General features: G+C 36.3%; 1 protein-coding gene across 1 annotated transcript in view; it reads left to right on the forward strand.

Moving 5' to 3' along the window:
* Positions 1 to 14444, forward strand: part of RFX6 (regulatory factor X6) — a 71254-nt gene that overhangs the window by 27191 nt on the left and 29619 nt on the right. Inside the window, exons 5-7 of the mRNA XM_027848625.1 lie at positions 390 to 467; positions 3449 to 3476; positions 10787 to 10894. Of these exons, the coding sequence (XP_027704426.1) occupies positions 390 to 467; positions 3449 to 3476; positions 10787 to 10894 (214 nt within the window). The remainder of the gene's footprint in view (positions 1 to 389; positions 468 to 3448; positions 3477 to 10786; positions 10895 to 14444) is intronic.

A 14444-nucleotide genomic window follows, 5' to 3' on the forward strand; every position in this document is an offset into this window, starting at 1 on the left:
CTTCCTTCCTTCCTTCCTTCCTTCCTTCCTTCCTTCCTTCCTTTCTTCCTTCCTTTCTTCCTTCCTTTCACTGTCAAGTGTGCACCAGAAGTGTGGACAGAGGTAGAGTAAGTGTTCCTCTATGATCTTGGGAAAGCTCCAACCTCCCTAGACCTCAATTCCCTCATCTGTAAATGAGTGGATTGCCCTCTGATGTCTTGTCTAACTCTAGATTGATGATCCTATAATCCTTTAAGGAAGGAATTTAGCACATTGAAATACTGATTAATGAAATGATGACAGGAAAACTTGGAAATATGGTTAGCATTTATTGTCTTGAGTTTCCTTCTGTTGGTCTTCTGCCAAGCTATTGCTGAACTCACCATTGCTTCTTTTCTCTTCCACCTCAGGTATCACTATTATGGGATTGGTATCAAAGAGAGCAGTGCATATTATCACTCTGTCTACTCCGGGAAGGGTCTGACAAGGTATATTTGGTTCAGTGACACTTTTGGCTTGCTTTCATCTTTCTCCAAATTAGCAATGATGCCTGCTGGATATGTTCTTTGTCTATCTTTGTTTGCTGCATTTGTTTTCTTGTAAAACTCAGGAGAGATTTCCAACTTTGTATAGACCTTTGTGTTTGTCAAGTTCCCTCTCCTTGGCACTTAAGAAGATGAATTACTGAGAAAGTATTTAGAAACTAACTAGTTCTTCAAAAGATGAAAAAAAAGAGGAGGGGTAGCAGAATTCAATTTAAATCAATGTTTGCTGGCTAGTCTGGGTACTTTTATTTGGAAGATATCAATGATAAATAAGAGGAGAAATTATATTTGCCCAAGGGATAGTTAAAGCTCTCCACAAGCTGGCTACAACTTCTCTTTCCAGTCTCATTGGCCGTTACTCTCCCTTCTGTTTTCTATGATTCAGCCAAACTCAATAAGAGTAAAGACTGTTTTATTCTTCATCTTTGTACCCTAGCAACTAGCACAGTGCCTGGAAACATAACAAATGCTAATAATTTATAAAATTCTTTTTCTTGTTGTTGTTTGAGAGAGAGGTTCTCAGTGTGTGGAACTCCCTTTGACCCATGTATATCAGCAATGATTTCCCAACTTTGATTCTTAGAGAAATGCTTGGGTTACTGAGAAGCAAATTGACTTATGAGTGGTCACACAGACAGTATGTATGTAAACAAGGTAAGACTTAAACCAATGACATCTTGACTCCAAGACCCCCCAGTCTGCTATGCTATGTTGCCTCTCATCTCCATATGTGTATAAATATAACTAAATAAATAAATTTTGAGAATTCTAAGGGAGGGGAACAATTAAATGGACATGGTATCTAGTGGCACCAATTAATAATACCCAGCTTCTGAATGAATAAACTTGAATTTGCATATAGCTCCTTAAGGTTTTCAAAGCACTTACCGCATAACACCATGAGGTAAGAGGAAACATGTCATAGTGGACAGAGAGCCATTTTCAGAGTCAGAAAGACCTGGTTTAAGTTCTGCCTGGGATAGCTGTGTGACCCTAGACACTTAACTTCTCAGTAACCTCTCAGAACTACCTACCTATGCAATTCTATAAAATTATAAATTTCAGAAATTGGTACCCACTGGAAGTGGTAAAGGAACTTTCCACAATAGTAGTTCCATTGATGTAGTTCCTTATATTGATGAAATCATAGGTCCAGTCCATATCTCTACTTTATAACTACACTATGAGGATAATAGGTACCCTCCTTTTGTTGATGAGGAAACTGAGGCTCTGAGAAGTGACCTTATTTGTCCAGAGTCACCCAGTTCATGAGTGTCTAAGATGGAATCTGCATCTGAGATTGTTTTATACCACAGCTTCCGAGGAGTGAGTTTACCTCTTGTCAGAAATAAGCCTTTAAAAATCAAATCTTTTGTGCATTTTTTCAGTTAACTAATTGACGCATATTAATAAGAACAAGATCGGATATTAGAAGTGGCCAAGTGGAAGCATATAAGTAATTTATGACTCCCAGGAGCTCCTTAAAATTGTATGGTTTCATAGTGTCTACCTGCCACAGGGACAGGGATGGATGCAATGCAGGCAGCACGATCTTGTGGAAAGTGTCTTAGACTAGAAATTATGAGAACTGGGCTTTTTCAAACTCTTCTAGTGGCTGTGGTTGGTTATCACCCTTCGTACCATTTTTGTCTCCATTTTTTAAATGGTGAAAATCTATACTTCTCAGAGACATTGTGAGGATCATTGAAAGCTCCTAGAGAGTAGAGATTGTTTCATTCTTTGTCTTTGTATCCTCAGCACCTAGCAGGTTGCTTGGCACATAGTAGGTGCTTAATAAATTTTTGTTGATGAATGGAGCAATAAAAACATCATAATACATATATGAAAACTCTTTATAGAGAGAAGGTGCAACTGAAATTCAGTGTATTACTATTATCATTATTAACAAAGTTGTAATGGAAAAAAAAGATGAAAATGAAAGTAAAGGAGGGTAGGTCATGAAAACGCACTTTTGATTTTGTTATTGCTTCAAGTGCCCATTCTTTCATTTTTAATGTTTTCATGTACCATAATAATAAATTGATAAGCATTTATTGAGCACTTATTATGTGTTAGACCCAGTATAAATGCAATAAATATAAAACATTCCCTGCCTTCTGGGAGTTCTATCAACAGAGAGTACATGTGCACGTAAAAGTATATACTAAGCAAATACAAGGTAATACAAGAGAGCTAGGTGGTAGAGTGGATATAATGTTTGACCTGGAAGCTAGGAAGATCTGACTTCAAATATGACCTCAGTCAATTAATAGCTATGTGACCTTGAGCAAATCATTTAACCTCTACCTCAGTTTCCTCAATTATAAAATAAACATAAATAATACCACCTGCCTTACAGTGTTGTGAGGATCATGTGAGAATGATATCTGTAAAACACTTAAGACAGTATATGGTGCACAGTAGGTGCTTATTAAATGCTTGTTCCTACCCTCCATTCCTAATTTTGTGGGAGGCATTAGCAGCTGAAAGGAGGGTCAGAAAAGGACTCAAGTAAGAGGTAGAGTTTGAGCTGAACTTCAGTATGTAATATGTTAATATTTATGTATTACCATTTGATATAGCAAATATTTCATGCAGTTTTTTTTATTGTTGTTTCCAGAAACTGCTTAGGCCTATGTGAAAAGTTTCAGATGAGATTCCTATACCTGAATCCTTATGCAACTTCTATTAATTTCATCTCATTATACCTTTCCCTAAGTGTCTCCTTGAGTTCTGAGTAAGTTAAGGAAAGAGCTTGGTTCCTTTAGAGGAGATATTCAAAGAACTACATATACATGAACATGTACATTTTCCCAGGTGTGATATGAAGTCATTCTTTTAATAGGCCCTCTAAGTATTTTTTTCCTAATGCTAGAACTGTAATGTTCTTTTGGAACTAATGGAAAATGTATTGATTTTTCAAGGTTTTCTGGAAGCAAGCTGAAGAATGAAGTAAGTATCATTTCTTTTCAAAGTATTTCACATTTTTAATTATAAAACTTAGTTGCTAAACAACATATACTAGAATAATCCAAAACTTCAAAACTTCTCCAAGCTTTGGACAAGAGAAAAACCTCAATTTTTACTATGTGAGCAAATTTTGTTTTGTTACATTCTCAATTACACAACCTCTTGCAGAGATAATCTTCTAATTATGTGTACCTTAGATCAGGGCTTCTTAACTTGGGATACACCAAAGAGTTTGTGGATAGATTTCCAGGAATCCATGAACTTGGATGGGAAAAATAATTAAATCCTTATTTTCATGACCTCAAAATGAAATTTAGCATTTCCATTAATTATTTTTAAAAATGGTTTTAAAACATGGTGGAGTTCATAGGCTTCACCAGTCTGTCAAAGGGGTCCATGACATACAAAATGTTAAGAGCCCTGACTTAGATCAAATATGTAAAGATTTTAAAACAAAGCCTCTGAGTACTCCCACTAAAACAAAATAAAAGAAAAAGCCTTAACACAACAGGGTTGAATATAAATTGTGCTCATAATATGTTAATTTAAATAAAGCCTGAAATCTGGAAGAGTAATTACTGAAAACCACCAATGCTGCTTATCTCTGGTATGTTGTACCACTTTTCTTTGGTTAGTATTTTTCCTGTGGAACAACATATCAGCAAACTATCTTTATCTAAACCAGTTAATCTGCCATTAGAGACTGCATGGCTAATTAGGCAGATAATAATGCTCTCATTATCCTGAGGTTAAAGAGCCATTAGAAACAGGTGCTGTAGAACTAAGAGTGGGTGGCAATGTGGTACATGAGCCAATCCAGAAATGAGAATCATGAAACCCCATTAGGACAGTGAAATGATGCAAGTCTGTTATCTTGAAAAATAAAATCAAATGAAACGAACCCCCAACCCTCTGAGGGGAACCAATTTCTTTTCACTGAAGCTTTTAAAAAATACATTTAATGGGTAATTACATAATAAAACTCCCTAGATTGCCCTTTTTAATCAGTGAAATAAACTCTTTGTGTGTTGATAAACAATTATTAGAGTGGAAAAAAATTGCTCAATATGGTGTTTCAGCAGCACGATGTTTGCATCAATTCAGATTTTAAATTTAAATAATTTATTTAATTTAGTGCTTTATTTATGTTTAGCAAGAGTGATGATAATAGTAGAGGACTATTTGATATTATCCATTTATTAGCCCTTCCTTGTGTGTCTAACGAAAAAAAATTTGTTCTTCAACACTACTCTGACCCTGAGGGTCGTAGTGGATGGGATGAACAGCTTTGGAGTCAGGAAGTGCTGGTTTGAAGTTCTACCTCTGATTTACTAGTTGTGTGACTATTGGCAAGTCATCTAATTTCTTAATGCCCCAGGCAATTCTCTAAAATAATGAGTAGAAAAGAAGGAGGTAATAGGGTACCGTGCTAAGTACTTTTTACAAATATTATCTCATTTGAACTCACAACAACTCTTCAAATTAAGTGCTATCATTTTACAGTTGAGGAAACTGAGGCAAATCAGAGTTAAATGATGTGCCTAGGATCACAAAGCTAGTAGGTGTCAGAGCAGATTTACCTCAGGTCTTCCTGACTCCAGGCCCAGCACTCTATCCACTGTGCCACTAGTTGACTGACGATGTAGTTGATGATTGGGGTGTGTCTGTGAAAAAATTTTCACTGTGGAAACTTCCTACGCTAATGAAATCACAGTTTTGGACTCCCCAAATATTGTTTTCAGCTCTATGAGTTCAGAGACTTTGTCTTATTTAATCTTTCTATCTCCTTCCTGTGCCAAGTCCAATGTTCTACATGGACTAGATAACACAAATTTGTTAAATTGAAACAGAATTTAAGATCAGATTTGGTTTTCAAAGGGGAGCATGATGGAAGAAGTGGCTATGCCAAATGTGTATGCTACACAGTACTCTATGTGGGGGGTGAGGAGAAGTGATTAACAAATTAGGTTTGTGTAGATTTTGATGATTTACAGAATGCTTCCACATGCAGTGTCTCATTTGAATTAAAACATATCATCTGTTTTTCCACTTGGAGATTGTTGATCTCTTTATGCTCCTCTCTTGAACAGTGAGAGGTCCCCTACCAGCCTGAGTTCATGGCATATTTGGGGAATTCTTAAGCCTAGGACTTTGCTTTAAAATGAATAAACATAGGAATTCCCCAAATGGTCTTTTTTGATATTTTTTCTTGGGAACTTAACAGTCCTAGGATCATTAAGGCCAGTTTGAAAGGAGCCTGTGGTGTTATCAAGTTCAACATTCCTGGAATTCATACTGAAGTTAGTCCTGGATGTCAGCAAGCTTGATTAACTCTTTCACGCACTTTGGAAAAGCAAGGATTGAAATGTTTGTTTTGTTTCTTCTATTAACAGACTAGGAGAGAAGTGTTGCCTGCTAAGTATGCATCTGATAGGTATTTTCTCCACATCCTCTTGATTTTTGAAAAAATTAGTCAATTCTTATTAATAGCCTCAGCTCCAGGATATGGGATGCAGGGTTATGGTTAGAAATGGGGCAAATTTTATGCACAATCAAAGCATTTCCTTAAACTATTATACCAAAAGGTCTTTGAAAGATCATCAACTTCACTAGCAATGTATTGACTGGTAATTGAAAACTTTCATTTTTATCAGTGGAGATGCTAAGCTAATCTTTCATTTTTGATATTTTAGTCCTTTGCATTTTGGCCAAGGCAAATTCCATACATAACTAGATCTAGATCTGTGAAAATGTCTTAAATAAAACTCTGTGAAAGACTTTCTTTTCCCCTGAACATGAGATTTTATTAGCATAGGAATTCCTGGTGAGGAAACTCCTTCTGCTATTGTTCCACAATTTTATGGTCTTAGAGAATAGCTGGGGGTACTGAGAAGTCAAAGGACTTGCCTATAATCCCATAGCCAGTATGTGTCACAAGCAAGACTTAAACCTAGGTCTCTCTGACTCCTTGGTTTGACTGTCTAACCACTGTTCCAGGTTGACTTTTGTGAAGGATTCTTGGAAAAAACAACAATAGTTGCTGCTGCTACTACTACTACCACCATTACTTCTACTGCTTCTACTAATAATAAATGAATTAATATATCGCCTTATACGTAATACTTCTATGTAGAGAGGGAGTTTCATCATTTTATAGATGAGGATGTTGAGAGAGTTACCATGATAATTAAATTTTCCAAAGAGACCATCCAAAAAGTACAGAGTAAAAGTATTTCCTTTTTCTTAGAAATTTAGAAGCTAGTAGGAAAAAAAGCATAGTAGTTCACTTTGCAGGGTTGTCTGTCATAAGATATTTGAAACCTTGTAAAACATTGGTCAAACCAAAAAAATTCAAGCTCATTGAAACTAGGCCATCAGAAAATAAGTGCTTCCCCACAATGTTATCTCTTCATAATAAAATACAAGAATAAAAAGTAGAACAATCAAAATTACAAGTGGACAAAATACAGTTGAGGTCAATACAATGTAGTGGATAAAAATGGAATTGTCAGAAAAAATTCTCTAGGATCAATGAAGAAACTGAAGCTAAAAAAAGAAAAAGATAGATCACTCCACAGCCGGAGCAAGATTGGCTGTAGACAGTGTATTTTCTAGTTCTTGGCTCAGATTTATTTTAAATATTCCAAATGATGCAGCTGTCATTTTGCTTGGCAAAACCCTGTGATTTCATCCTTTTCAGAGTCATATTTTCCCTCTGAATTTCCCTCTCTTTAACTTCATCCTTTCATGGCCAGCTTAACAACTCTACATCAAGCCAAATAGTGCATCCCCCCTCCTTAGTGTGCTTGTCAAATATTTGTAGACTGTTATCACGTTCTCTCTTAGTCATCACTTAGTTGAGCTATATAGATTTAACTCCTTTAATCTTCCCTCATAAATCAGCCCCTCCCTCCCTCTAATCATATTTGTTTCTCTTCTCTAGGCTCATTCTGTTTTTCTTTCCTTACAACTTTTGGTAATGAGATGCTTAAGGCTCAACACAACAGTCCAAATGTCACTTCACTAGGTAAGCAAGGAGGCACCTCTCTAATCAATGACTTGGTACCTCCTTATACAGAAAGCAAAAGAACAACAGCCTTCTGGTCCTTTTAGAAACCCACATCTCTTGCTTCTCAGCTCTGATTTTCTTTTAGCATTGCACATTCTAGGTTTTTCTTATTATTGCATTGGTAAAACCTTTTCTTCCATCTTACCCAATTGCAGGAATGTTACCAAGTGACCTCTCCCATTTGCTTCCCCTCCCCTCACTCAAGCTATATTTTTTAGGTTTCTTTTCATTGATTTCCATCTCTACCAATTTTGAATAAATATGCATCACTTCTGAACAAAGTTATAATTTTCTCACATGAGTATTTAAAATTATAGAACCATTTATTCATTAAAATGAGACATATAGTTTCTTGGAAATAATTCACTCAATCCTATCATGCTTAACGTTGTTATTAGAAAAAAAAGGATTATTAGGGAGGAAAGATGGTTTTCTAAAAATTTAATTTAGCCATGGAGAATCAGTGTAGTACAGTAGAAAGAACATTAGATGTGGAATGACAAAGACCTGGGTTTGAATCTCAGGTCTGCCATCGATTTGCTGTATGACCTTGAGAATGTCACTGGATGGACATCTCTTGGCTTAAGTTTTCTCTTCTGTAAAATAAAGGAGGTTGAACTAAGGAGACTGAACCTCTGAAGTCCCTTCCAGGTCTAAATCCTATGAATTCTATGAATAGTTTCTCTATTATTTGACAAAATTTAATATTTTACTCTACTTTTTCCTGTTCCATGTCAAAGTGGAGGAAAAGTCAGTCTTGAAGCTGTGAAGAACCAGGTTCAAATTCCCCTTTTGACACATACTGGGCAAGTTAATTCATCTCCCAGTGCCTTAGGCAACTATCCAAGACTGTAAATTGCAGAGAAGGCACCCACCCTACACCGGTAAAAGGGATTTCCTCATCCAGGAGTTTCTCACTATTAAGTGACATTTCCATTCCTTCTCCATGCATTGTTAACTGATATTCAATTGTTGACTATAGGTTACTGCAGGTTCCAAAAGTGCCTTCTGAATCAGAAAAAAAAAGAGCTAAAGTGCACTAATTTTGGTATTAAGTGTATTTTATTGTATTCTAATTCTTGCCAAGTTTACTGTCTGTTAAGGTGACTATAACAACTCAATAATGAGATACTGATCAACCAGAATATCCCATTCTTCTCAACTATTCTAGATAACAGAATGTGTCATATAGGTGAAAAAAGTGGTTTTTCTCCTGAAAATGAATCAATTTCATTTTCTTTTTATGAAATAAGTGTTTTAAATGATTGGACATGTACACAGGCAAAAACATAAAAATATCATCCTGGTCTTTATGAGGTAAGTATTTTCAAGCTATTAGACATGTTAGGTCCCCAGTTTTCCCTACCCGGTCTTCAGGCTTCACCTTATCTGTCTTTAGGGAACAGAGTGTATTGATAAGGCAAGGTAAAAATGTCACCTATTGATATGCAATAATAAATCTTTTTTTCTGGGGCAGGAAAGGTCATAAAAATAGCACAAAAAATCTGGAAGCAAATGTGCAAAGATGGAATGAAAGAATATATGAAATTGTTTTCATAGGAAATACTAATACCAATAGGCTGTGTAGTACAATGTAAAAAGGGCTGGGTTTAGCTAAAGTCAGAAGACTTGGATTTGATTTCTCACTCTGCTCTCTATTACATGAATAATGCGGAACAAGTCTTTGCCTCTGAACCTCAGTTTCTTAATCTGTTAAATGAGAGGGGTTGGACTATCTTGACTTCTAAGGACTCTTTCATCTTAAAATTTGTACTCCTATGATTGTTCTTGCCAAAAATAGTTTCTTGATGGTATAATTATGGCTAGGACTGTGGTTGATATAGCATGGTATACCTGGAGACTTCATTTTGATGGGGTTGTTATCTTGATCAAACATGAATGCAGTGCAGACAGATGATCTTCAGGGTTTGTGCTTTATGTGAATCTAGGTGCATATACTTTGGACTCATATAATTTTCCACTATTAATGAATATGGTGTCACTTCCACTTGGAGTTCATAATAGCTTGGCCCCCTCATTTTATAAATGAGAAAACGGAGGCCAAGAGAAATAGAGTGACTTGCCAAAGGTCACATTGATAGTGACTCTGGAACAGAGTCTGTGTTTTCCTGAATGTGATTTCCTTATGATTTGATGTGTATATATACTTTGCACTCCCACATAATTTTTCACTAGTTATGAACCAGATGTCAGTTTTACTGATTATACCCCAAATAATGTAAAATGTATATACCTAGATATCTATGTATATAGGTAGATCTCTCTCTCTCTCTCTCAGAAGGAAATTATATTAAGGAAGTAAAAAACAAAAAGTTCTATATTAGACTAGGAGCAAGGAAATTGGAACCCATTGCTTTACTAACTAACCCTGGAATCTTGGACAAGTCTCTTAACATCTCTGGGCTGCATGGGAGATAGGAATGGGAAGAGATGATGTCCAAAGTCTTTTCTAGATGCCATATTCTTTAGAGAGGGGCAGTGTGGTGTGGTGGATAGAGACCCAGACTTGAAACCAGCAAGACCTGGTTTCAGGTCCTACCTCTGACACATGTTGGCTGTGTGAGCCTGGGTTTAACCTTTTGGTGTTCTAGATAATTCTCTAAGATGAGAAGTCAGCAACTTGCATTACTAGAAGGACTTTCCCCTCAAGGATTTCCCTGTACTAGTAAAATAATAATCTCAATCCCTTTCCCTCCTGTAAATGAAGTCATGGTGAAGCTTCTGTAATTTTAATATTAAATTAACTGTGAAACCCAATAAAAGTTATTTGCTATAACCTAAAGCCAGATGAAAAATCTAATAACTGAGATTTATTTATTTTTCTTTTCTTTTTATATTCTCTTTAAATTTTGTTATTTTGAATGTGTATATATACATATATATGTGTATTTATAAATAAATAGAAACAACAGGTTTATTGGCATATATATTTGATGCCTTGTACAAAATGTAGGTCCAGTCTTCTACCTTCACGATGTTTGGAGACAAAAAGCAACACACATACACACTCACACATGTACACATACACACATAAATACGTATGTATTTCTATTTTATTTAAATGTAACCTTTGAACTAATTACTTGATAACTGATGTTCTCTTCTGATTTCATGCATCCAATGGACATTTATTGAGTACTTAATTTTTGCGAGGGATGGAAAAGCATGCTAACAATACATTTATTTTTTTTCTGAATTATAGGGTGGATTCACTCGAAAATATTCACTCAGCTCAAAAACTGGGACACTTCTTCCAGAGTTCCCCAGTGCACAACACCTTGTGTACCAAGGATGCATTTCTAAGGACAAGGTATTGATCTGAAATACTTCCTTATCTTCTGACCACTGCCTTCCCCAATCTGCCCTCTTTTCTATCAGCCCTTCCCGTTCTCTTATCCCCTTTCCCTCCTACTTCTCTGTAGAGTAAGATAGATTTCTACACCCAACTGAGTGTGTCTGTTATTCCCTCTTTGAGCCTATTCTGATGAGAGTAAGATTCAAGCATTGTCCGCCACTCCCCCTGCTTCCCATCTTCCCCTCCAGAAAACTTCTTTATCAAGTCACTGCTATACATGTCTCTGACTCTGTCCTCAGAACATATGATAGCACTTGCTGAAAGCTGTCAGAAATTTGCATACTCAAACATAATTGACTGATTTATGGAAGTGGCAAACTATTACTAATGTTAATTAGAAGCTTTTAGTTTAATTATTTACATTCTCACTCTTGTTGCCTAACCAAGGGGTGGCAAATATATTTTAAATGTTTAAAAATGAGTTTCCATTTAGATCAACTTGCCAGTTTTAAAGAATTGTGAAATTAGGGGGTTAGATTTGATGTTTTCAATGGTAATTTCCACTTTTAAAATTCCTTAATGGTTTCATACTTGCTGTATATATGTGTGTGTATATATGTATTCACACACATATATATGTACATTTTTTAATTTTTATTTATTTTTTGGTGAGACAATTGGGGTTTAGTAACTTGCCCAGGGTCACACAATTAGTGTCAAGTGTCTGAGGCCATATTTGAACTCAGGTCCTCCTGACTCCAAGGCCAGAGCTCTATCCACTGCGCCACCTACCTACCCCTTATACATAGACATTTTAATGAAGAGACCTACATGTAGTAGGTACTAATAATTGATTTCCCTATATGTATACAGTGAGCTCTAAGGTCAACCGATCATTCTGGGGCCACTGAAGTGATTTGTCTAGCCAGGCTTTTTATTTAGCCAGTAGCCAGAAGGGCTTCCCCATAGATTGCTAAATCTATAAAATTCTTTCAGTATGTCATTGGACTACGTATTTTGTTTTATTTTATTTATTTTTGTTTTTCTCTTCAACTAAAGTGAATGATCAGGAAAATAATAGCCACTAACTTCCAGGTTTGTTGTGAGACTTAGTGAGATACTATTTATAAAACACTTTGCAAACCTTATAGTAACTAGCCTTAGTAAAGGCTAGTTATAAAGGCTAGTTATTATTACTCATTAACATTTGAGAAAATACCTGAATTACTATTGCTGGAGTATATTAAACCAATTCAGATGATTTGGTTGTGGGACTGTGCTTGGGTGAATGTGATTGACATAATTTTAGATAACTTTAGGAAGTATTCCAGACCATAGAGAGTTATATGGAGATAAGCAGGATTGAAAGATAGGTACCAGGAACATAAAAGAAAATATTAGTCACTGTTCTCAAGGACCTGACATTTCATTAGGAGAGACATATGCATATGTTAGTATAAGATATGGGATAAATATCAGACCTGTGATTTCATTTATAAAAGGAACTCCTTGATGAAGAAATTTTTTTTTTATCAATGAAAGTTGATACCTTTTTTGTAACTTGCAATGTTAGAGAGTCATCTAAAGCAATGAGAGGTTAAATGATTTACCCAGGGTCATACAGACAGTATATGTCAAAGGTAAGACTTAAATTCAGGTCTTTCTGGCTCTGGGGCTAGTTCTCTATCCACTATGCTATGCTTTATATAAGTAAATACAGAAGAAAGGTACAATTAGATAAGTACAATTTAGTGGAGGGGTTGGGTACTAGCAGTTGAGGGAGTCAGGAAAATATGCAGAAGATGGTTTTTGAATGAGCCTTGAAGGAAGTGAGGGATTCTCTGATATAGAGGTGAGGAGGATGGGAATTCTAGGCATGGGGTACTGCTGCTGAAAAGGAACAGAGACAGGAAATGAAGTATTATGTGTAAAGAAAAGACAGAAGGTCAGTTTGATTGGGCTGTAGGGCAGCCAGGTGATGCAGTGGATAGAGTACCAGATCTGAAGTCAGGAAGACTCTTCTTCCTGAGTTCAAATCTGACCTCAAACACTTACTAGTTGTGTGACCATGGGCAAGCCACTTAACCCTGTTTGCCTCAGTTTCCTCATCTGTAAAATGAGCTGGAGAAGAAAAAGGCAAACCATTCCAGTATCTTTGCCAAGAAAAAACCAAATAGTGTTACAAAGAGTCAGACACAACTGAACAAAACAACACAAATCAGGAAAGTAATATATACCAACACTGGAGAGATAGTTTAGAGCTAGGTTATAAAGGACTTTAAAAGCCAAGTAGAAGGGCAGCTAGGTGGCGCGGTGGATAGAGCACCGGCCCTGAAGTCGGGAGTACCTGAGTTCAAATCCGGCCTCAGACCAAACACTTGACACTTACTAGCTGTGTGACCCTGGGCAAGTCACTTAACCCCAATTGCCTTAAAAAGTGGGACAAAAAAGCCAAGTAGAGGAGTTTATATTTTATTCTAGAAGCAATGAAGAGACATTGGAAGTAACACATTATACTAAAGGAATTATACTTAAGGAAAATCACTTTGGCAGCTGTAGTGGAACTGGACTGTAGTTTGGACTGGAGTGGGGAGAGACTTGAGGCAGGGAGACCAGTTAGGAAGGAATTGCAGTAGTTCAGGTGAGAGATGATGAGGGCTTGAACTAAGGGGTAGCTATCTGAATAGGGAAAAGACAGATGGGAGAGATACCATAAAGGTAGAAATGGCATGAAAGATGAATAGGTAAATGGATACCCATTGTAAAAATCATTTTTAATTTCAGTTGGACACATACTCCATACTTTGAAATTTATTAAGAATTAAAAATAATTTTCACAAAATCAAATAATCAGAGTTAGGTGTAACCTCAGAGACTACCTCGAAAGAAATTAAATTCATAAGGCTGTAGTCTGCAGATTCCATCATCTTCCCTTCTTTTGAAAATAGGGACAATATTTTCCCTTTTCCACTGCTGCAGTAACTCCTCCAGTCTCCGTAGTCTTTCAAAGATTGCTGAAAGGGTCTTAGTAAGTCATTTAGGCCTAGTGACAAACTTATCAAGGATCGATGGATCATAGATTTAGAATTGGAATGTACCTTAGCAGTTATCTAGTGCAACTTCTTTGTTTTATGTGTGAGGAACCTGAGGCCAAGAGAGCTAAAGTGACTTGTCCAAGGTAATACAGAGTTGGGATTTGTACTATATTCTCAGTCATAATCCAGTGTTCTTTCTATGCTGCCTCTCCTAGTATCTCACTACATATGTTGCGTATCAACTTTCTATTAGGTATTTTTTTGTTCTGTCCTTTCTAGTTCAAAGCTTATTCTTACAGCAGAGTAAACAGAAGCAAAATGAGGTTTGAGTAATTCTTCCTTATCATTACCGTACACTGCCATTTTCCCATCCATCTCATGTAGCTTATCCTATGCCTTCTTTGATCCTCTTTTGCCTGTCAATTTTTTTTAAGGCAGTTGGGGTTAAGTGACTTGCCCAAGGTCACACAGCTAGTAAGTGTCAAGTGTTTGGTCTGAGGCCGGATTGAACTCAGGTACTCCCGACTTCA

This window comes from Vombatus ursinus, unplaced genomic scaffold (genome assembly GCF_900497805.2).
Source record: "Vombatus ursinus unplaced genomic scaffold, bare-nosed wombat genome assembly UNPS02006779.1, whole genome shotgun sequence".
Lineage (NCBI taxonomy): Eukaryota > Metazoa > Chordata > Mammalia > Diprotodontia > Vombatidae > Vombatus > Vombatus ursinus.